The sequence below is a fragment of the Arvicanthis niloticus genome, chromosome 3 (genome assembly GCF_011762505.2).
Source record: "Arvicanthis niloticus isolate mArvNil1 chromosome 3, mArvNil1.pat.X, whole genome shotgun sequence".
In the NCBI taxonomy this organism is placed as follows: domain Eukaryota; kingdom Metazoa; phylum Chordata; class Mammalia; order Rodentia; family Muridae; genus Arvicanthis; species Arvicanthis niloticus.
The window spans coordinates 1,801,369-1,824,962 of NC_047660.1; the positions used below are offsets into that span (position 1 = coordinate 1,801,369).

Genomic DNA, 23,594 nt, shown 5'->3' on the forward strand with positions numbered 1-23,594 from the left:
TTGAGTAAGAGAAAGGGTGTCGCCCTTGTTCTTCTGATGCAATCAAATTGCTTTAAAAGGACAAGAACAGATGAACTAAGGAATAAAATGAACTCTGGTCACTGTTCCCTCAAAGTTGATACCATGCAAAATGAGGCACTTTGTTCTCTCTAATAAAGTCCTGCTAGTGAGTTTATTTTGTGCTTGAATTTCTTGATATCTGACTACAACACAGGGCTGGATTAGATTTTTTTAAAAAAAGGAAAGATTACGTTTTTTAACACAAAAAGTCACTTCCCATTCTTAGGATTCTATGATCTTTCATAGTATAAACTATCATTTATATGATTAGATGTGTGTAAACTTACTCTGTTGAGTGGATTCTGATGTTTCTAAATACCATAAAGTACAAAAAATATTTTTATTTAACACAAAAACTGACTCCCCATGAATTTCCCTTGTCCCTCAATTTACACCCTTTAGTGTTCACATTCTCTAACATAAAAGTGTGGCATAAATCAAGGGCTAAGCCCCTCAGTTGGGATCATAGTTAATGACTTACACCAGGTAGATGTATCGGCTCTTGGTACTGAGACAGCCTCCCAATAGACGGTAAACCGAAAGACTTGTAGGGGTCCTGGAGGTTCAAAGGAGGGAAGCACAGGCTTTGAAACATAAACCAGTGCAAGGAAGGTTAACAACAATGAAGAGTATTTATAGTTCTATCTTAACATACGGTATTTACCAAATCACAGATTCCAGAGGATGACTGTCTTATCCTCTAGACAACTTCCAAGTATATTTAAAAATCAAACAGACCCACAAGCAGAGTTTAGCCTGACCTCCACAGTACTTTATTGAAGTTGGTAAAATTCCAACTTTTTCTAAAATTTCTTGCAATGCCTTGGGCAAAAAATAAAATGACCTAGACTCTCCATCAAACATAGCTCAAGTTCAGAGCAACAAATACAATATAGCAAAGAGATTTGTTTTTTTTACTTCTCCAAACAGCTCACATAGGGTAAAGCTGGAGAAAATCTTCCAGCAAAGACTCAGAAAGCCATACATGCTTCTATACATGTACATGTTTTACTTGTAAACATCATGAGAGCAGAGCTGGGAAGTGAGTCTCTGCTTCATATATGATCATGAGCCATAACACTGGGACAATGTGCGGCTTTGAGTTACCTACGGATTTCAAAACAGCTCACAACCCTCTTAGAGATACGCTGGCCCGCTGCTTTATAGTAATAGCATTTTGCACCTAAAGGCTTGCACAAATGTTTATGTTGCATTTCTGTCCTATCACCTGAAAAGAGCATCTTCAGAAGCTGAGTGATGTGTTACGTGACTTGTATGAACTGTCAGAATAAGACTTTGGCAAAAACCTGTGATTAAAATGATGAGCCAAGAGTGCAAGCTTTACAGTTTAGAGCCTGTCCATGGAATCATAGAGGACAAAGTCAAGAACGCCCAGAGGAGGCTCTGCTGGTTCCCAGCATGTTGCTACTGACTTCCCCACCCAGAAAAAACACAAGAATTACTTGAACTCCATTCTGTTTTTAATTGTTAAAAAATTACCAAGTGTTTTTCTGCTTCAACCACGGTTATCAAAGCCTTATTCTATCTGTGGTTTAGCCACATTGGTTGTTCTGACTTGGACATAACCTCACCCACCCCACCCCCATCTACCATCAGAATGCTTTTTACCTCAGCATAAACCCGGCATTCAACTGCCCAGCCACTGATGGGAATATCCTCTTGCTTGTGCCTGAGTGGGTAACCCTTAGCAACAAGGATCATTTCCTGGACTAAATCCAGGCCGGTAATGCACTCTGTGACAGGATGTTCAACCTGTAAGGCCAAGATTGCCAGTTAATAGGTGAAGGAAAAGGCAAATAAATGGACATCAACAAGGGAATTCACAAAGTTTCAGAGTCAAGTGGGGTAATTCTGCTTAACCTTTACTAACACCTGACTAAAAATCTTCAGTGAAATACATAGAATGAAAGAATAAACACAACTCCGCACATATGAAGGTCAGAATCACCCTGAAAGTATATGTAAGCTTCTTCATCACTTTTCCCGATTTTGATTAATTTGTGGCCCCACATTTAATGGGTTGGCTTTACGTTTCTTTTGCTGCAGTTCTCAGCGTGGCTGATAATCATCCTTCTGCTACACTTGCTGCGGCATCTGTGGGGAGGCTGCTGGTGTTCTCAAGCCCTCATCCCGTCTGCATCGTGCCCACTTGCATGCTTTCACTAACCTGTCCTGACAAGAAGCAAGATTAGCGTAATCTTGCATCAGTGCAGCATGGCAGGAAGCAGCAGATGGAGCCTTCAGGTTGCCTTCCCTCCAGACAGACCTGGGCCGTGCTTAGCACGCACAATAGCAGACCAGGGTGAGGGGGAGTACTCTGCTTTCTCAGCAGACTGCTGGTAACTACTTCAGCTGATGGTGCCAGGGGAGTACCTGGCCTTCCACACCAACACATGGGATACATATGTGCAAAAACACACCATTGACATACAGCCACATGAACAGATAGACATCATTATAATTTGATTGACTATTCATGTAGAAATCCTTAAACTTGGGTTCAAATAAGGCCATTTACAACACTGAAAAAGAACATATAACCTTTTATCTAAAATCTCAAGTAAGTTCTAAAAAAATTTTTAAAAATCTTTGGTCATACCTACTACTTTGATACCATTACTTTTCCTTTTAAAAATTAAGTTCTAGGTGTGTGTCCGATAATGAAATTATCGTGACATGTCACATTTCATACATGGACACAGGAAAAGGTCACTGAACAAATGAATCATCTTCTAGCTTCAGCTGCACTAATTGAAGGACAGGGCTTAGTCATTACAATAATCTCAAAGCTTATCATAACCAGACAATGCCATGGTCTTTTAAAAAAAAAAAAAAAGCTTGGTAAAAATAAACAGATGGCATCCATAATTAGCTCTGTGTGTGTTATGAGTTTGTTTACAGTTTCAACAACATTTTAAGACATTTTGACATAATTTTAATGACAAATCATTGCTAAAATAAGCATCTGCCCTTTGTAAAATAAATGTGACACTAAATAAAGAACTTATTAGACAGTTCAATGCATATATATTTTAAATAAAATTGTGATGTATTAGAAAAAATATCCTGTAAGAAACAAACTCAAAGCTCTCTGTTAATACTCAACACTGATTCCATGAGAACAAAGCATCTCAGCACCCCTGACTATTCTTAACTATAAGATGTAAACCTACTATGTGACAAAGCATAGTTTACATATCCATGTTCAAAATGAGTTTTACTTAAGTGGAAGGCTCAATTTTCTCTTTGTATGACCAGTAATCCAAAAGTATTATATAAAAAGTAAATATACAGAAAGAATAGAACTGAACAGAAGCTAGGAAGCATGGTCAAGTGAGTGTTGAAACTATAAGGAGACAGCTAAAATGAAATATTTAAAGAATTTTAGGGCATCTCCCTTGAGCCACTTCACTGACAACAAAAGAAAACACGGCAAGTGTGCAGCATGAAAGCACTGGGTGCACTACCTCAACACAACCCATATCAGCAGTTGTGGGGTACAGAAACTCTCATGGCACTTGCATGGCACTCACAGAAGCTCCCCACTGCTGGAGCTGTCCTCCAGAAGGGCAAGAATGCATCTATAAGAAATCAATAAACTCTGAATGAGGACATGCTATTTTTTTTTTAAACAGCCTATGCTTTTTTAAAAGGTCAAGATCATAAATGACTAAAAGGTCATGGGATTGTTCCAGATTAAGAGAGTCTAAAGAGAGAGCTGAGTCTGGTGTTGCAGGACCAGGACCCCAGCACTCAAGAAGCAGAGGCAGGAAGATCCCAAGTTCAAGGCCAGCTTGAGCTACACTGGGAGAGACCAATCTCCAAAAACAAAAGGAAACAGAAAAAGTAAGACAACAAAACAAAACAAACAAACAAAGAATGATTATATGTGGCATAAAACCCTGACCTAGAAATTTCCTCCTCTGTAGCTTCAGTGAGGCCCCTGGATAACAGCAATGCAGCAATGTCACCATCCTGATTTGGGGTTCTGTGGCTACATAAAAAAAATGCCTGAAGTTTTACTCTGAAAATGTTTATGGTAAAAAAAACATATGTGGCTCTGCATATGGACTTGCAGAAAGGCCAGCTGTAGACAGGGCTAGTGATGGGAACTTGGAGTCCTTTCTACTTTTCCATCTTTACTCCAAGTCAGAAATCATTTAAAGATTTAAAAGATAAGTAAACATGACACTCCTGTGAAGGGCTTTGTATTTTCTTATGATGAAACATGACTAAAATAACAATATCTGGCTGGGCCAGCCTGTGTTACTCCTCAGCTTCGGAATCCTGCAGTTAAGAGGAATGAGGCAGCCGTCCATAGCCATTTTTCCCTGACCTAAACGTCTAAGAATTTAATTTGAATTTACCTAGTAGTTCCTAAAGCATTTTTTAAAATAGGTAACTATACCGGTAGGCCTCCCTTATCAGAAGAATAATTTGGGTAAACTGTAATTGCATAAGTGTACGTGTTAACAGCAAGAGAAACCTAGTACAGATGAGGAGCAAGTCACTCAGCCACTATGCAAAGAGGACGATGGAAAAAAGAGTCCATGTTTCTTAAATGGAGGGATATTTGACTGCAAATGTTTGGCAGCTAGTAATCTGTGATTATACTTAGTCAAAGCAGAAATTTCTATGATCCAAAGTAGAAAGTCCAGCATTCATAATCATGAATGGCATGTTGAAATTTGCAAATCCTCCATAAGAACATGCTTATTCAAAACTTAATTAACACTTCCAAAGGAGACACCTGTGAGGAGAGGTATATGGTACAAATTTTAAATCTGTAAATAATACCATTTTAAACTAACATGTCTTAGATTATATCTTTAGTAAATATCAAATGTGACTAGACAGATATCAGGTAGATATAGTCTGTGATAGCTTTTCCAAAGCTGAATGTGTCAGAGTCAGCCCTACCTTGAACAGGATATGAATATAGATATCATATAAATAGACAGGATTACCTGCTAAAATAGGAGGGAACTGTCCTCTCCTGTAAAACAGGGTTTCATCATAGTGCTTGGTACTATAAGGCTCTGTCTCTTCCCTTGCTGCTGTTCTCACCTAGAAGGATAACAGATGCCTTTATTTTTGGTTCTGCTCTCTGAATTCAGAAAGACTCTTTATCTAGAACAGGATCTAATGGGCACATGTGGCTTAACCAACAACATTAGCTTTTTACAGTCCTGGAGGCCATAGCAAAGTATCTAGAACATGTGACCATTAAAATTCTGAAGGCCTCCCTCATGGGAATATGGCATTTCAAAATAAAGACCCAAAGTTATTAGACTTTTATTCTATAGGAATGAAGGATATAAAGCACATTGAGAGACCTCAGCACATGACGTTTGCAAACAGACCTTGAAAACAATAGCTACATTCAAGAAAAGCTGCACAAACTTGGGCTTTGTCATGGAGTATTCCTGTTGAGAATTAACAGATAAATACAGGAAGGCAGGACTGCAGGAGCTGCAGTGTATCTTCCCCTCACACACCCTTGACATTCTAACCCTTACTACCTCAGAATGAGACTGTTCATCAGGAGACAGGGCCTTTAATGAAGTGACTATCTTAAATGAGTCATTAGGGTGGGCCCTACTCCTCTATTCCTACTCCTATGCCAAGGGCCCTCATAAGAAGAGACTGGGCACCGACACACAGTACAATACAAGGCCATGTGTAGACAGACATCTGTCTGCAAAACAAGGAAAGAGGTGTCCTGAACAGACTAACCCTGCTGAGACCCTGGTCTTGGGTGCTTAGCCTCCAGGATTGTAAGACATTACTGTTCATTGGTTAAGCCATCCAGCCAATGGCACTTTGCATTGGCAGCCTGAGGGCCCTAACAAGAAGGCCAAAGTCAGATATTAAATGTGAGTAGAAATCCAAAACTTGGAGGGGCATGTTGACACAGGCCTTTAATTCTAGCACTAGGGAGGCACAGGCAAGTGGATTTCAGTGAATTTAAGGCCATCCTCACCTACACAGTGAGTTCCAGGCCAGCCAGGACTATATAATGAGACCCTGTTTCAAAAACTCAAAAAAGGGTCCAGAACTCAAAGATAGCAAAATAATTTATGAAAGCTACAAAACAAAACCTTAGCTGTCCATCTGACAGGCTTTCCCATGGGCATCTGTTTAACCTACCACACACATATATGTGCAAAGAAACGGGGGAGTAGGGCTACACTACTCCAAAATTAGTAAAAAGTATTTGTCCAACACATCTACTGTCAGAAAACATACTTTCACTTGCAATGTAGACAAGAACTAAAACCCAACAGAACTGTGAAATTAACAATGAGAATCACAAAGAGGAATTAGTAGTCAAACAGTAAATAGAAGAAAAGGGAAGGCGTTGCAATTTCGCTTGCAATGTAGACAAGAACTAAAACCCAACAGAACTGTGAAATTATCAATGATAATCACAAAGAGTAATTAGTATTCAAACAGTAAATAGAGTGGATTTCTGAGTTCAAGGCCAGCCTGGTCTACAGAGTGAGTTCCAGGACAGCCAAAGCTATACAGAGAAACCCTGTCTCAAAAAACAAAACAAAACAAAAACAGTAAATAGAAGAAAAGGGAAGGTGGAATTTAAGATGGAAAAAAATTTAAAAGAGAAAATTGTGACATCAATAACTAAGAATAAGAACTACCTTTTCACATTGCAAAGGAGCATGCCAGATTACATCATGGCCATGTGTATATACACACATGTACATGCATGTACATGTGTGTGTACAGAGATGCATGTTTATAAGAGTGACTGCGCACATGTATGTCAGACCCTCAGGTGCTGCTCCTCAGACACCATTCACATTTTGAGTCCAGGTCTCTCATTGGTCCGGAACTCCCTGAGTAGGCTAAGATGGCTGCGCAGCAAGCCCAAGGGATCCACTGTGTCTGCCTCCCCAGTGCTGGGCTAATGAGCTCATGGTATATCATTATGCCTGGCTTTTTCATCTGAGTTCTAGGGATTGTACTCCAGGCTCTATGCTTGTATAGAATGAGCCATGTCTCCAATCATAGACCGCATTCTTCAAAAGTAGTTTTAAAACTTAGAAAGCAACATTTGAAGGGCTGGAGAGATGTATCTGTGAATACACCACCTGGTACACGGGTATAAGGACCTGAGTTCAGATCCCAAAGCACACATAAAAGCCACACAGGTGAGGCATAACTCCATGGAAGCCTAGCTAGCTAGACTGTCCAAAACTTGCATGCTCCAGGTCCAGCAAGAGACTCTGCCTCAATAAAGTGGTTATTGATTGAAGGAAACACCTGATGCCAACTTCAGTTCCTCATATGCACACAAATGCATGTGTGTATTACCTGGACATACATGTGTATGTGAAAACATACACATGCATGTGCTACAGACACATACATGTGCAAAGAAGAAAGCAAAAGCCTCAAAAATAAAAGATCTGCCAAAGATCTTCAATGTAGAAGATAAAACATGATACAGGTTGGAATTTGATATTAAAACCTTTTAAACTAAACTGCAGTTACATGGTAAAAGGCACAGTGCAATAGTCATGTATGATGACATAATATCTGCTATCTGAGCTGGAATGTTCCACATAAAAAAACACTTGGAAACAATATTGGAAGAACAAGCGTGAACATGCAAGTCCATGGCTCTTGCTAATCTTTTCCATTTCTAGATGCTTAAAAAGAACTACAGGGGCTGGAAAACTAGCTTACCAGTTAAGTGCGCTTACTGCTCTTCCTGAGGACACAGGTTCAGTCCCCAGCCCCACAGGTGGCTTACAACTGTCTGTAACTCCAGTTTTGGGGATCCAAGACCTCTTCTAATCTCTGAGGGCTACAGCACACACATGGTACACAGACATACACTCAGGCATACATGCATACACATAAAATAAATATTAAAAAAAAAAGAAAATTACCATGAAGAAAAGGCAAAAGTTCCAATGTGGTGGAGGAAGGAGGAAGAAAAGGGGAGGAAAAGAAGCAGGGGAAGAGCTAGGGAGAGAAATCCAAGTATGATTTGGTACAAGGATTTCTGCTCCAGAGAGTGTCCTTGGTGTATTTGATCCCAATTGAAATTAACTTGATTCAGGGAGGACACATGAAGTCATTCGCATATCACACCAATTTTAAGAGGTTATTTACCAGAGTAGCTGCTGGTTCCTAGTTTATCAGGCAGTTAGAACAGTTTCCACCTAACTTCCCTGCCTTTCTCCAGCTTTCCCAGACTGTGAGCATGCTGCATTAGTATGGAAACTTGTGACAGCTTATGAGCCAACATCAATTCACTGTAATTAAGGCCCGCATTTTACATCAGGGCTCGCTCTTGCAGCCATACATTCCTGGTGTCTGGCAAATGTGTAGCTAACTATGAGTCTCTGCCTTGGCGGCATCAGCATTTCCAACTCCGAAGTCTATAATCAAAATAGGAGGAAAGGGTTGAATGGGCTTATGCTTCCAAATTACTATACATCATTGAAAGAAGTCAGAACAGAATAGGAACCTAGAGGCAGAAGCTGATGCAGAAGCCATAGAGGAGTACTGCTTACTGGCTTGCTCCCTGTGGCTTGCTCAGTCTGCTTTCTTACAGAACCCAGAATCGCCAGCCTAGAGGCCCTCACAGCAATCATCAATCAAAAGAATGCACTGCAGGCTTGTCCACAAGCAATCAAATGGGGGTGTTTCTCAATTGAGGGTCCTTCTTCCAAAAATGATTCTAGCTTGTGTCAAATTAATAAACTAGCCAGCGCACTGCACAAAGTTGCAGTTCCTTCTCCATCCACCCCACCAGGCTATCACCACCACACAACACGTTATTTCAAAGGACCTTTGCTCCTCTCTATTTTCTTTTGTATTTTGTATTTGTATAAAACTCAAGGGTTTATACTAGGTCAAAAGGTAGCAATATGCTGATTTATTTCAAACCCCAAACTTTTGTAATAAGGCAAATGTAGTACATTTAAAGGCAGCTACCCACTCAACAGCTCACAGGAGACAATACCCAGAGCTACAGCTAAAATAAGAACCTGTGACTGAAGAAAAGCCCTGGTCACATGACCATGAGAACAAAGTGCTCAGTGATGGAGAACTGTGGCAAGATGCTGTTGCTGAGTGTTGCAGAGTTTGTGACCCCTGGAAAAGACATAGACTCAATCCAATTATAATTAAAAGAGTTATTGATTAGGTACTAGCAAGACAACAAACAGTCCTAAAGCCTAATCTCAGGCATTTCATGAAGGAGGAGTATGGAAAAGGTTTATAAAGGGGAAAACCACAAGATGACCTTCAATATCTATGCAAGCAAGCAATAACTAGCCTGTTCTAACCAAGTGAAGTGGTTAAGGAAACTCAGAACAATCTTTGAGTATGTGCATAAGCTAGTTACAAAAGCAAATAGCAGTTAGTCATACTGTAACGAGTAGATGGTCATGGCTGTACATATTGGGGTAGGATATTCACTGAGTCATGTCACTGGGACTTATCTTTCAGGGACTGGAATAAGGAAAAAATGGCTAGTTGGTAACAAACAGATGCCTGGTATTCAATGGGTTTTCTTTATCCACCACACTGAGCATCCAAGTCAAAAATGTCAATATGAGAACCAGGATAGCCATGCCTACACATAAGACAAATGGTGGACCAGTGAGAACAAACAGTAAAAGTAGCAGACATGAAGAGTTAGGGAAGAAAGATAGCAGGATCAGGCAAAAATATCCATAATCATTTTCTTAGGATTATATCTTACAAATTATATCTGAAAAATTAAAGGCATTTTCAAAAGATTTTGGCAACTACGTTATTTTAATTTTTTTTCTTTTATTAAAATAAATAAAGTAATCTAAGTTTTCACATATAAAAATAAAAATGAGAAGTAAATAGTTCTCTTGGATACTGAACCATAATCTATGGTATAATATTTAAAACACTGCAGCACTAGCACCCAAATAAGCAGAAACATTTTCTAAATTAACAGACATGTTAGATGGTTGAGTAAATTGAATGTCTTAATTAAATACAATAAAATTGACACCAGATGGAGAGGTCCATTATGAAATATAAAATGAGTTCTAAAAGAAAACATGGGGTGGGGTAGAGTTCGGCTTTTATCAAAGAATAGGGAAAACCAAATACTGTCACAATGGCACAAACTATACAACAGAGATTTAAAATTGAACTACTTATCAATAAAAACTTTTTCAGAAAGTAACAACATACAAAGTCAAGAAGACAGTCACCAGATGGAGGGGAAATATCTAAAAATAGTATCTGAGGTTTTTATACCTATATTCATTTGCGGATCCCGCTGGGGACGAAATGGCTTCTGACTCAGGTAAGGGAGGAACCATCAGCTCTGAGAGCATCAGAGCACCATAACCCAGACCCCAGACCCATGTAGCAAGGGTCCACAGACCCACACAGGCAGAGGGGCTTGCTACACAACAGGAACCTGAGCAGTATTAAATTCAGGCCTTGTGCAAATGCTGTGGGCATACCTGACCTCCTCAACACTGAAGGAGTAGAGGGATGAGGGAGTCAGGAGAGAGAGAGAAGGAGATTATGCAAACTTTGCTCTAGAATGTCAGAAAGGGCTCAATGAAAAAGGATCTAAGAATCTACAGGATATTCTACGTTCAACTGACCATATGAAGAACAAAGCTAAAACAAGCATTCAAGATGAACCAAAGCTACACCTAGGCCTAAACTTGGTGACTCTCAGTGGCGCATCTCTGCAGAGAAACAGATTTTATCAATTCAAATGTCACCATCCACCAAGTGAAGATGCTATTCAGATTTCTGTTACCAGAAAACACACATGGCCTGAAGCTGAACTGACCAGCTCAGGAAATTTCAAGTAAAAGAACAAAGCACAGTGCAGGCTTCTTTGCTCAAGCCAGTGCACTAATTAGAGATGAGACAGATTGCAAACACTACAGAATTTGGATTGTGCTTTAAGAAAAAAAATCTCAGCATATAACATAAATTTGGAAAAGAAAATATACTGCTTTTAAAAAATGTAAGTGGTTAAGAACACCTCTTGCTCTTGGAGTTCAATCTCCTGCACCTACATCAAGGAGCTCACAACTACCTGTAATGTCGACTCCAATGGCCTCTACAGGCACCTGAACAGCTTCACACATGCACATATACATACATATACTTTAAAATAATAAAAATAAATTTATTAAAAAGAAAATTTCTATTAAAAAGAAGAACATTTTAATTGTTTTAACAATGTCAGAAGCCAGACATGGTAGCACATACCTTTAATCTCTCAGCATTCAGGAGGCAGAGGCAGGAGGATCATAGAAATTTTGAAGTCACCCTGATCTATAACAAGTTCCAAGCAAGGCAATGATTACATAAGCACAGAGGGAGCATACAGGAAAGGCTTCCCCAATGCTGTGAGAAGTCCAAGACTTGTTCTTCATGATCCCATTTAGTAGTCAACTTACTATGAAATACCCCCTACACACAAATACACTCTAAGAAGGCAAAATTCATTTGTTCTTGATAGTGAGCAGGGTCACACTCATGACAAACAAACCCAAGAAAAGAAGTGTGAATCACCATTAAGCATGAGCAAACTGTATCATCAGAACTAACATGGTGAAATTTTAACCAATTTAACATTTAAGCTCTAAATGATAGAATATAATCTCCTGGAAAGCTATCTAGGATAAAAAGCAGACAGGCATTAGATAACTACAGTGATTTTAACCAACTGCAAAGAGCTGTCTGATGCAGGAGACTGTGGGGCAAGCTTAAGAAACAATTGGCTAAAACATGTGAGGTATCTAAAGCGAAGTGTGGAGTAACAGCATAGAGAAGTGCTCAGGTACCATGGTGATGTATGAAGGGCTGCCAGAGGAACAAAAGTATTCAAGCCATACTCAACCTCTGCCCAGAGAAACTTTACTACCGCTCCTGACACAAGCAAACCATCCCACCCACTAAGGGCCTAACAGAGCAAAGTGGATGCTATTTTCAGGCATAATATGATTTAAAACAAACTCTATTGTTAAAGGTGGCATTTCCCAACCCACATCACCCTGTATCCCTGATGTCATGAAACTATAATGTATTTTCTTCTTTTGCACACCAAATGTGTTTTACAAATGATCACCAGATTGGATAGAATTTCATTTAAATTCATGTTCATCCTGAACCTGTGAATATGACCTTATCTGGATAGAGTCTTGACAGATATAATCAAGTTAAGGGCATACTAGAGTGGATTGACCCCAAATCTAATGGTGGTTATCCTTTTAGAAAGAGGGAGTTTTGAACATGGAGATACTTAAGGAGAAAGCCAGGTGACAGGAAAGGCAGACTAGAGCTATCTGACACAAAACAAAGTACAACCGGTTAACTGACAATCACCGGATGCCAGATTCTTGCTCGGCTCCAAGATGGAATACTGCTGACAGCCTGACCTTAGACTCTGATCTACGCTGTGATTTCACTAAATGAGTAAAATGGGAAATAAATTAAGCATTTACAGAAGCTGCAATATAAACTGTTATTTTCTTCAGAGCAGTATCACATGGGCTAGCATGAAAATTCCTACTTGAACTTCATGAACACCAAAGAATGAATACTATGTGACCCCATTAACAACAAAAAGTTAGAGATTAAAAAACAGCTAGTAAAACTAGTATGGCAACAATAAACAGTATTTCCATCAGATTCCAACATAATTTCCATCAGAATAGGAGACACTACAGAGACGGAGGGAGATGGAATGAAAAACAGAAGGGAGGCTCAGCAAAAAGTGCTGGCGCTTTGTACCACCAGCCCGCGCTGATGCTTCATGATTTGTTCAATAAATGCTTTTGTTCCATCTACTTTTACATATATTTATATGTAAAAATATGTACTTTTTACATATATATATATATATATATATATATATATATATCCCTGTACAAGTGTGTTATGCTCCCTACATGTATGTGTATGTATATATGTAATATGTATAAATAATTTAAATAAGTGAGGGGAAAAAGGAAGAAGAAAGAAAATGAAGCCACCTATTGCAGCACTGGTGACCTCTGAGATTGTACCTGGATCTCATGAAGTCACAAACAGGGTGGCCTCTGGACTTTTCCTAACTAGGGCAGAGGTGGCAGTTCCTCAGGAACTTGGAGGTAACTGCAGTTTTAATAATTACTCCAAGAAGTTCACATTAGGTCTCCTTCCTCTAACCCTTTAGAAGACACATAACTTCTCTCTGGCAAAGAAGTAATTTCAGACAGGAATCTAAATATTAGGCTAGAACAAGGAAGTAGGCTTCAGACATGAAAATAACTTTAGGCTAGGACAGGGAAGTTGGCTCAGATACTTTGGTCATCCTGATAAGCCCTTAGAAACAGTGATCACAGGAGTGTTCACGTAATTGGCTTTAATGCCTTGCTTGTTCTTTGACTATTTGTGTTTATTGTCTTGCTTGTTCTTGACTATTTACATCTATTGAATTGCTAGTCCCTCAACCTAGAACTGACCTTAATACATGCATGTAATTAAAACGGTATAAAAACAAAAAGGAGGAGGGGGATGGGATGGGGTTCTAGGGAAGGGAAATGGGTAAAGGGGATGACATCGGTATTGTAAATAAGTATAATATGTAGTAAAAAAAAATTTTAAAAAAGAACTTGTCTCTGACTATAACACCAATTTCTCTGATCAGCGCACAAATCCTGACAAGTATATCTCATCCTAAAAGGGTCAAGCAAACCAAGGAGACTGTCCACATGGAGTATTATCAGGTATTAGGAATATTAACAGTGTAGGAGGTTAAACATTGGCCTTCAAGTTGATAGGCTATGAATGGGGCTGGACAGATGGCTCAGCAACTAAGAGTCCTGGCTGCTCTTCCAGAGGACCCAGGTTTGATTTTCAGCACCCATAAGGCAGCTCAAAACTGTCTGTAACTCCAGTCCTAGGGGATCTGACCCCCTCTTCCCACCTCTAAGGGCACTGCATGCATGTGGTGCACATACATACATGCCGGCAAATGCCCATACATACAAAACTTAAATTATATATTTTTTAAATGCATATAAAACTTTAAAATTAAATAAATAAATTAGTAGGCTTCTTAATTCTCCTTACCAAATATCTTAGCACAAATATAAAGAACAAACATTTGCATTTGTGGTACCAATTTTTAAATTTTATTATAAAGCAAACTAAGAAAAAGAATGCATGAGGAGGAGCACAGAGGCATGGAGAGGAATAAAAACACACGTTGTTACCTGGAGTCTTGTATTCATCTCCAAGAAGTAAAAATTCTTCTGGGAATCCACAAGAAATTCCACAGTTCCAGCAGAGGAATACCTCACGGCTTTGGCCAGAGCCACGGCCTGTTCTCCCATTGCTCGGCGAGTCTCGGGATCAAGAAAAATGCTACAAATACACAAAGCACTGAGCTGCAAAGCCTCAGGTGACCTTTTATAGCCTAACATAGAACTGCTACACAGACTCATCTGAATCAGTTTAGGAACTGGTCATGTTTCATAGCACACACTGTGTCATGTGCGGCATGCCTCACTAAGCCATCATCACATCTTACAGAACATTCCGTCTTTTCACATCACCCTGCAACTTCACTTCTAAGACACAAAAGTCACTTTTACCTAGTAAATCTGAACATACATACTGGGAGTTGCTTCAAGCTAAAACACAAATAACCTAATGAAGACTGAATACACAATCCTCCTTTCTCTATAGATTCCATGTGTGCAAATTTGCTCCTTGCTCAAACTCACATACTCTTAAAAATGCATATGTGCAGCACCTATATGCACACATGAACAAGCAGAGAAAAGAAAACTGTCAAAATCTGAGGATGAGCAAATGAGTCACTGCCTTCCTGTTCCAGGGTTGATATTCAACTACTGTCATCTCCAAGGAAAGAGGGAGAGGAGAGCAGCGATGTTGGAGAGACCCTTGACTTTTATGCTCAAGTGCTATCTGGGCTCCTATGAGCATAATGGCTGTGAAGAGTCTTCTGGAGAAAGCCTACAAGTGAGGGAGGCCTAGACAGTCTTACATTGCAGTTAAGTAAGTTGTTCTCCAACTGGGACATACAGAAAGCAAGGTTCGAAGCTGACCAGGTGCATCAGTCATATTTACATGTTATGTGAAAATGTCATGTCCTGAGGGGTCAGAGGAGCCCAAACCCTCTACTTCCCCTAAGCAAGACAGTTCCGTATTAGCTAATTCAGTGTTCATAATGCCTTTGTAGAGCATAAGTGTGTCTAATAAACCTCTAATGCCTGTTTCAAAATCACTCTCTCATAGGCTGGTCAAACTAAAATGTTTTCATCAAAACTTGGTTAAAGGAGGGAAATATATGTATATGAATGACGGAGCACACACAACCGGTTAATCAGTATTTTCTGATCATGGTTCTACGTAAGAAAGGCTCTGAAAAAAATTATTACTAATTCCATTTCTATTTGTAGGCTGATGTCTTCCTTCCATAAGATCCATCAAACAAGCTGTACAATATTCATGGTGGGAAAGTATACTGAAATTGTATGTGCTCTTCTTCATCCAGAATGGCATCCAGAATGTTTTGGTTTTGCACTCTGAGATACTTTTAATCTGCTGTCCCATCCCTGGTTTTAGGCCAAAAACTCGGCCACTTTTCTATCTCATTCCTTAAGTTGTAGCAAGCAACCCTGTGAAGTCTTTTAACACTAGGGATACATTTCAATTTCATATGAATTTATCAAGCCATCAACAGTCATTTAGATTGCCACAGGAACAGAGCTAAGCAGACAAACAAACAGGAGATGTACTTTCTAATCGCCTTCAGGTGATGTTGGGGTTACTGGTTGGCTTCAGATTATTTTTATTATAAATATAGTTCTGCAGTGTCCTAATAAATATAGGCACAGAGAAATCTGGAAAACAACCACCTGATAAAGCTAATGCAGACAAAACAAGGAAAGTGTACAAACATGGAGGCCTCTAGCAGTTAAGTAGACTCCATTTTGTTCGTTCTGGTCTTATCCGCTCCGATACATAACCCTCGCCTCGAAGCAGCACAATTGCTAGCGTTCTATTGGTGACGCAGCCACAGGACAAGGTGAGAGACCTCCCCCACACTAAATAACAGCGAAGTCAAAGGATTGAGACATCGTGTTTTAAGACTACCACATTGCCCCTTGATTTTAAACCATGGTGTCTAAAGTAGGGAATAACTTTACCCTGTGATTAAATTTTACCCATGGTCATATATATTCTTTTGAGACTAAACATATATTAAGGCATGTTGGCTTTGCAAATTAAAGTATTATTGGATATATGTGTGTGTGTGTGTGTGTGTGTGTGTGTGTGTATGTGCGCGCGTGCGCTTGGCATTTCAAAGCAACTACATATACTCAACTGGGTTTTGTTTTTATTTTTCAGACTTGGGGGTGGGCTGCCTGATTTTGATTTTCAGGAGAAGGCCTTGCAATGTAGCCTTTGGCAGGCCTGATACACACTCACTACAGCACAGCTGGGCTTGAATTAACAGTAATCTTTCTGCCTCAGCCTCTGAGATACTAAATTGTGAGTATACTTCACCTAGCCTGGCATCAACTAGGCTTTTTTCCTGAGACAATGGTCTCACTATGTTGCTCTAGATGGCCTAGAACTATGTAGACCAGGCTGACTTCAAATTTAGAGATCCACCTGCCTCTGCCTCTCTACTGAATAGCAAGTACCTACTGAATAGAAATTAATTCTCATGAAGTACCTCACAAACCCACTGAAGCTGCTGAGAACCACCAGAGCAGCTCAGATGAATCAAGGACTGTTCAAAAACTATATCCAGGAACTCCTTCTCAGTAGGAAAACCCAGGACCAACTTCGTTAATGTTTCTCTAACATAAGAAGCACATCTATCCTAGGCATCCTGAGAACAGTTAGGCTCTGCACAATCCCCAAACCTAAACAAGTCACAACCATCTATCCAACTCTTGCCTAATAAAAATCTACTTCTTTTTCAAGTGTCTTCTCACTTTTATTCACTAAAACACTGAGGGACACCAAGTAACAGACTCTTAATCATTAATATAGAAATACTTATTAATAAATTTTGTATTAAGGTAATGTTAACAAAAAGTTTTAATGTAGAAAATGTTTAAAATCTAATAGTTTTATGGGTGCTCTCTAGGGCAACACTTACCTTGGTGCCTCCTCTACCACCTTTTGGTTTCTTCTCTGGATCGAGCACTCCCTCTCATTGAGCCACAAAGCATTGCCATGTTTATCCCCTAAAACCTGAAAGCAGTGACACTTGAGAATACTAGCAGTGAGGGTCGCCAGCTAACCCCCCCCAGCTAATACTCCCAGCTAAACCCCCCAGAAACCCTCCCTAGGACCTCCCCAGTTAACTCCCCCAGCTAAGAATCACCAGCTAACCCCCCCCAGCAAATCCCCCCAGCTAACACTCCCCCCCCCCTCGTGAAACTTCCCTTGCTGTTTAATATCCAGACTTCAGAGAATACATAGCTTTCAAAACATACACTGGGTTAATATTAACAGAAGAAAGGTATATTTGCAACTCTAGAATACAATAAAATATTATTAGTAAACATGGCAGAGGAGAAAGGTCCTCTGCATTTCCAGCATGGATGGTTTCCAGCACGGATGGTCTTATGAGGATCATCCAATAATGCCTAGAAGGTCAGAAGCCACTGTGGAAGTGAGAAGCACTGAGAAAGCGCCGGCCGGGGTCATGCCTTTCGGTCACCAATAAGCAGGGACAGCAGATCATTCTGCAAACATATCTGTTGCTCTTATCCTGTGTGCTGTTGTTTGCGTGTGGGTAACACTGCTGTGCTTATTCTGTCAGAGGAAACTAGAAATGATGGCCAGGAACTAGCTGCTTTCTGTTTGTGAGAGGGAGAAATAAACTGGGGCCCCTGGAGAGAACACGGCGCTTGTGGTGTTGAATCATTCGGAGTTGTTCAGATGTCCCTGGGCATATATTTTAGGGTCACAGACTTGTCATAGGAGTTCTAAAATGAGTCACTAATTTGAGCACCAAGCCTCTCTGCAGCCTCACTGCAGGGCCTTTGGTTATTGGTTCATCATGTATTACAGAGAGCTGATAGAAGAATCATATTGATGTTTTGCATGGTTTAAAAAGCATACTCACAACACACATAGTTAGCTAGAGCATGAATAGTGAATAGATGACTGAACAGTTTTAAGAATAAAGCCTTTCTAAACTCAAAAATCATTTCAAGTAATAAAGGAAAAATTAGAACCATAAGATGCCAATAGATTAACATGTTACTTCTAAGACTCCAAGGTAGCTGCGTGAGGTTCATCTAAAAATATTGTAACTTCTGAAAATAACTCTCAACCTCTTTTTTTAAACTCTACTTGGCAAGGAGGTAAAAGTACATTTAGTCTCCAAGAAATAAAGCCAAAACAACAAAGAATCTCAAAAGGCACTTGCAACTGCTTTAAAAACAAAGTCTCAGATATACAATCAAGTGCTTGTTCTTCTCTGATTCTATACAGCCTCCTTGTTTGCTCTAAAAAGTGTAGGGAACTTGGCACACAGTTGGTGCCCAGACATACATGCTGGCAAAACAGCCATACATATACAGTCAAAATGAAAATCTTGGGGAATTTATCAAGCATTTAAAAAAAAAAAAAAAAAACTAGTGATGATATACTGGAAAACATGAATAAAATAAACTTACAAGGGAAAGGTGGCCCTTACCCTGTGAGCTGTTGTATACTTTGGCTATAACCCTTTATGTGCTAAATAGGAAATGGCCATGTGCGTGATCCTCAAGAGGCTTCCTGATAGTGCATGCTCTTGAGGGCCCCTCAACCCAGCTTGAGGAACATCAGTGGTTCTCTAGTTACACATTCCCAGCGCACTCCTCAGAAGACACAAGATGGAAGTGCTCAGGTAAAAGTACACAGGTGATTGACATGCGCAGATGTGCTTCCCAGACTGTGAGCAGACATTCAAGAAATGGGTAACACCATCTAAGTGCAGAAACCAAGGGAACAGGACAGAGTAAAACTGAAGTTGGTTTCTGAGAACTAAGCTTGTCATACGGCAGTGCCCTCTGAGCCAAAGCATTGCCATCATCAGTAGTGCATGTCTGCCGGCAAAGCACTACCACAGCTGTGCTTGTTCACGGTTCATGTGTCCTCATCGAAGGAGGAGGGCTGGACAGGGCCACTGGACCTTCATCTGATAGTCCAGTCATTCTTACAGCTACTTGTATATACTTCTGCAACCATTACATGTGGCTTTCAGTCTTGGGAAGGCCTAGAACAGGCTAGATAACAAAAAAGAAGAGTGCCCCATTTGTACAGCCATGGAGAAGCCATCATGCTGAATGCAGACTTTCCATTGTGGCTGCTGTAGGGACACCCACACTCCTGCCCATAACCCCTCACATATGGCCCATAAGTAAGCCTAATCAGCTCATTGGTTCCCCAAGGAAATTCTAGATTGTCACTGGGCCTTTATGAGGGGAGAGTGGACAGAAGCTGCTTAGCTCCTACTGGGGAAAAATTACTAAAACAACCCTGTAAATGTAAGTTATAATACAAATATGCTCATGAAAACTGGAAAGTGAATAGTTTTCTTAAAACCTAAGATAGATCAGATGGGGGAGACATCGGGGTTACCCATTTACTAGGGGACAGACTTACCTATGTTTAAAACATAGCCCAGAAGGGAGGTCAAAGGTAATTAAACTAAATGCTAATGTAGATGTGTAACTACTTAAGTAACGAACATTTGTTGAATATTAATGAAACACAAAGGCCTAGCTGCTGGAACAGCCAAGAACGAAGACCTCATCTCTGCTCTCAAGGATCCACAATCAATCAGGAAATGGGTGTCTAAAGCTCAAGCAGTATGAATGGACTTCTGCCAGTGAAAGCAGTGCCTTCCACCTCTGCACTGAGATTCTCACTCAGCACAAGATCTAAAGATACAAATTTTAAAAAGGATTTAGCAAAGATACCTATTTTAAAATCAGTGCACAAAAGTCACCTGTGTGCATTACATGAGTAACAACAAATAAATGGTAAATCAAACTAATGCTGCAGTCAGCACATCACAGGGTCAAAACTAATTAAGTGGTTAGCACTTCACAGGGTCAAAATGCTCAGGTGTCTGGGGGGAGATGAATGGGAGACATAAAACCTTTAGACTTAAAACTAAGAAGCACTTCTGGAGGGACTAATGAAGACTTATATAAACTATGAGCTATTTTAGGTCCATGGGCTAACGAAAAAGTCAATCTAGAACCAATACAACCCAAATCCAAAACCCAGTCAGTACTTAGAGTGTAAGTGTGTATGTTATAAAGTAATTAGGTTAATGAGTAAAATCTAAAATTTACATTGAGATTTATGGAACTTAGAAAACCTAAGCTGTCGAGGGGGTGGTTAACTTAGAAGATTCACAGTACCATATTCTGAGATCTCTCTCTCTCTCTCTCTCTCTCTCTCTCTCTCTCTCTCTCTCTCTCTGTGTGTGTGTGTGTGTGTGTGTGTGTGTGTGTAAGAATGTTGTGTATGAAAATAAAAGAAAGAATGTGGTGTGTGTAGCATATGCTTGCATGAGTATGTATTTGCAGGTGTAAGCACACAAGCATGTAGAAAGTGAAAAGATTGGCATCCAGTGTCTTCTATTACTTTCATTCTTATTTTGAGACAGAGTCTCTAGCTAAGCCCACAGCTAAACAACTCAGGCTGGCTAATGGTCCTCCCCAGCACTGGGATTACACACACGAGCCACCCATGCCTGCTTTTTATGTGGAGTCTGAGGAACTGAACAACTGAACTGTATATATATATATATATATATATATATATATATATATAAATATATGTATATACAACTTAAATACTTTGTATATAAGCCTATATATAGCCTATATAGGCTTATATACAAAGTATATTACCAACTGAACTATCTCCCAGCCCTCAGACAGCTTTAAAACAAATATAATTAAGACAATGACCCGATAACAACAAATGGTATATACAATATATATAACAGATGTAAATTCAATATATGGTATCATCTTGTAAAAGAAACTTTTAGTCTGCTGATGTAATTGTCATCCCTGAGGCTTAATAACTCCATCTGGTAACCTAGGCCTAGCTCTGGAAGCTTCTAGCCTCTGTATAATCTAATCTAGACCTAGAATATTTTCTGCCTCTGAAAACTTACTGCTAAGTAAGTTCACCCCTTCCTAGTTCTTTCTGAACTCTGGCTGAGTGATTTAGTTCATACTCCTCTCCCAGCTGACTTATTCAATCTGGCTTTTCTCTCAGCATCTGAATTGTTCTCCTTGGCCTCAGACTGACTCTAGCAATCTTTTCTAATCTTAGGGATCCTTCTCATTATCTTGCTTGTTCTGTCTTTACCTGTGTCTAGCTTGTTCTCTCTTCAATCTGTCTCTGTAAAACTCTCTCAGTGAATCTCTCTCTCTCTCTCTCTCTCTCTCTCTCTCTCTCTCTCTCTCTCTCTCTCTCTCTCTCTCTCTCTCTCTCCTGCTCTGCCTCTCAACTCTACTTCACTGTTCTCCATGAACTCCACTGTCTTCCTGCAGAGTACTCTCCTGTACTGTCAGTCTCTCTCTGAAGTAGCTTCCTTTTCTTCTCTTCTTGTGAGAGTTGGACATACCCTGTTCTGCCAAATCTTTCTCTGATTTGTCACTTTGCCTACCCCTCAATTAGACATCACTTTCAAACATGGGTGCTTCTTTCTACAAACTAGCTTTACCTTCATTTTGAAGAATTAAAAGTGTGTACTAAGGGCATGTTTGTATTCCAGCCAGAGGGATTAAAGGTTATATGCTAAGACTGAGCCACACCACAATTAGAAACAGGTTCAACTATTCTATAATATCATGTATCAGAGAAAATTAGAGATCCACATCTCACTGCATACCAGACAAAAACATTAATTCAAGCATAGTTACAGACTAACACACTGTACCTAAAACAACAAACTGCAGTGCTCTAGAGGCAAAGCAAGAGGATTGCATATGGAAAGCTAGGCTGGGCTACACAGAAAAGTCCTGTAAGTGTTAAGAACTCTGATGCTTAAAGACAATAACATGAAAAGGAAAACCTTAGAAATGAGATGAGCTGAAAGGCATAACATGTATACAAATATATATTACTATCATTATATGCACTAATAGTGTTATTCCTATTAATACTATTATTCCTTTTTTTTTTTTAATGGTTCCAGTGACCCAGTCATGAAAGAAACTGGGTGAGTTCATAGGTAGGAATCACCTTAGACTGCTGTGTTTTACAGGTGGGTTTCTATTTCATTTCCAGCCCAAACCAAACCATGCCAGCAACATGGCATAGTCATAGTCTCAACCATTAGATGGCATCTTGAACAGTACCAACCTGGATTTCTATATGACGAGGGTTATCGATAAATTTTTCTATTAGTAGTCTATCATCACCAAAGCTAGAAGCAGCTTCCTGGGATGAAAATCGAAAGCCATCCCTGTAGAACAAAAAGAGCAATTATACTAGCAAATCAAAGATAGTCTTATACATAGAAAACACTCTTGTTTCAGCTTAATTCAGAGCAAATGGGGAACAGACTCTCTGAATGTTCAGAGACCTAATCTACCCTAAGCAGCAACTTCCATTTACCCCTCTGTCATCTTGGGCCACTTATTTAATGTCCTGGTTACAGATTTTCTAAGAAAACAAGAATACAGTACTTGTTTACAAACCAACTGTTGAACTAGCAATGCTAGAGAGACAGACTGCTCAGCAATTAACAGCACTGTCTGCTCTTCATCAGGATGCAGGTTTGATTCTCACACCTACAGGACACCTCACAACTCCAGATCCAAGGACTCTGATGTCCTCTTCTGGCATTCACAGGCACTACATGAATGTGGTACACAGACATGCATGCAGGCAAAATACCCATTCACATAAAGTAAAACAAATATTTTTAATATACTAGTGAAGAAGTATTAAAAAGCACATATATATTTGGCTTAGATGTCAGAAAACACAAACAAAAGTGTAAAGGGCCTGACAGTTACACAGTAGTGGGAACAACAGCGACCACAATTCTGCAGGAAGATGCTTCCTAGACCTGACATCTGCCTCAGATGCAGAGCCTGAGATGCAGTTGTGCCCCACATACCACTTAGGTCACTAGTGGTGTATTTTCTTTAAAATGGCTTGAGATATTTAAAACAGAAAAGAATAATTTTTGAGGGGGAAAAAGTATAGATTTAAGTATTGCTTCCTATTTTATTCCTAAACTAATCTAAATTGTTATTATATCATTAAAATGGGTTAAATAGATAAGAGGGGGTTATTTGGCCAGTTCATTAACACTTAAACTCAACCAGGCTTGGTGGCATACAACTTTAACCTCGGCACTCAGGAACCAGAGGTGGACATATCTTGTAGAGAAAATATCTTCAAAAAGAGCCAGGTGTGGGAGAGTCACCCAGGAAGATGTGAGGAGACAGATG

At 39.7% G+C, this 23,594-nt stretch overlaps 1 protein-coding gene across 3 annotated transcripts in view; it reads right to left on the minus strand.

The window, feature by feature from the left end:
• Pcca (propionyl-CoA carboxylase subunit alpha) overlaps window positions 1–23,594 on the minus strand; it is a 300,754-nt gene that overhangs the window by 165,933 nt on the left and 111,227 nt on the right. For all 3 annotated transcript variants that reach the window (XM_034498630.2, XM_076930527.1, XM_076930528.1), the window contains exons 10-14: window positions 22,495–22,597; window positions 17,261–17,355; window positions 14,334–14,484; window positions 1,690–1,833; window positions 542–616 (exon numbers count right to left, since the gene is read on the minus strand). In XM_034498630.2, the coding sequence (XP_034354521.1) occupies window positions 542–616; window positions 1,690–1,833; window positions 14,334–14,484; window positions 17,261–17,355; window positions 22,495–22,597 (568 nt within the window). The remainder of the gene's footprint in view (window positions 1–541; window positions 617–1,689; window positions 1,834–14,333; window positions 14,485–17,260; window positions 17,356–22,494; window positions 22,598–23,594) is intronic.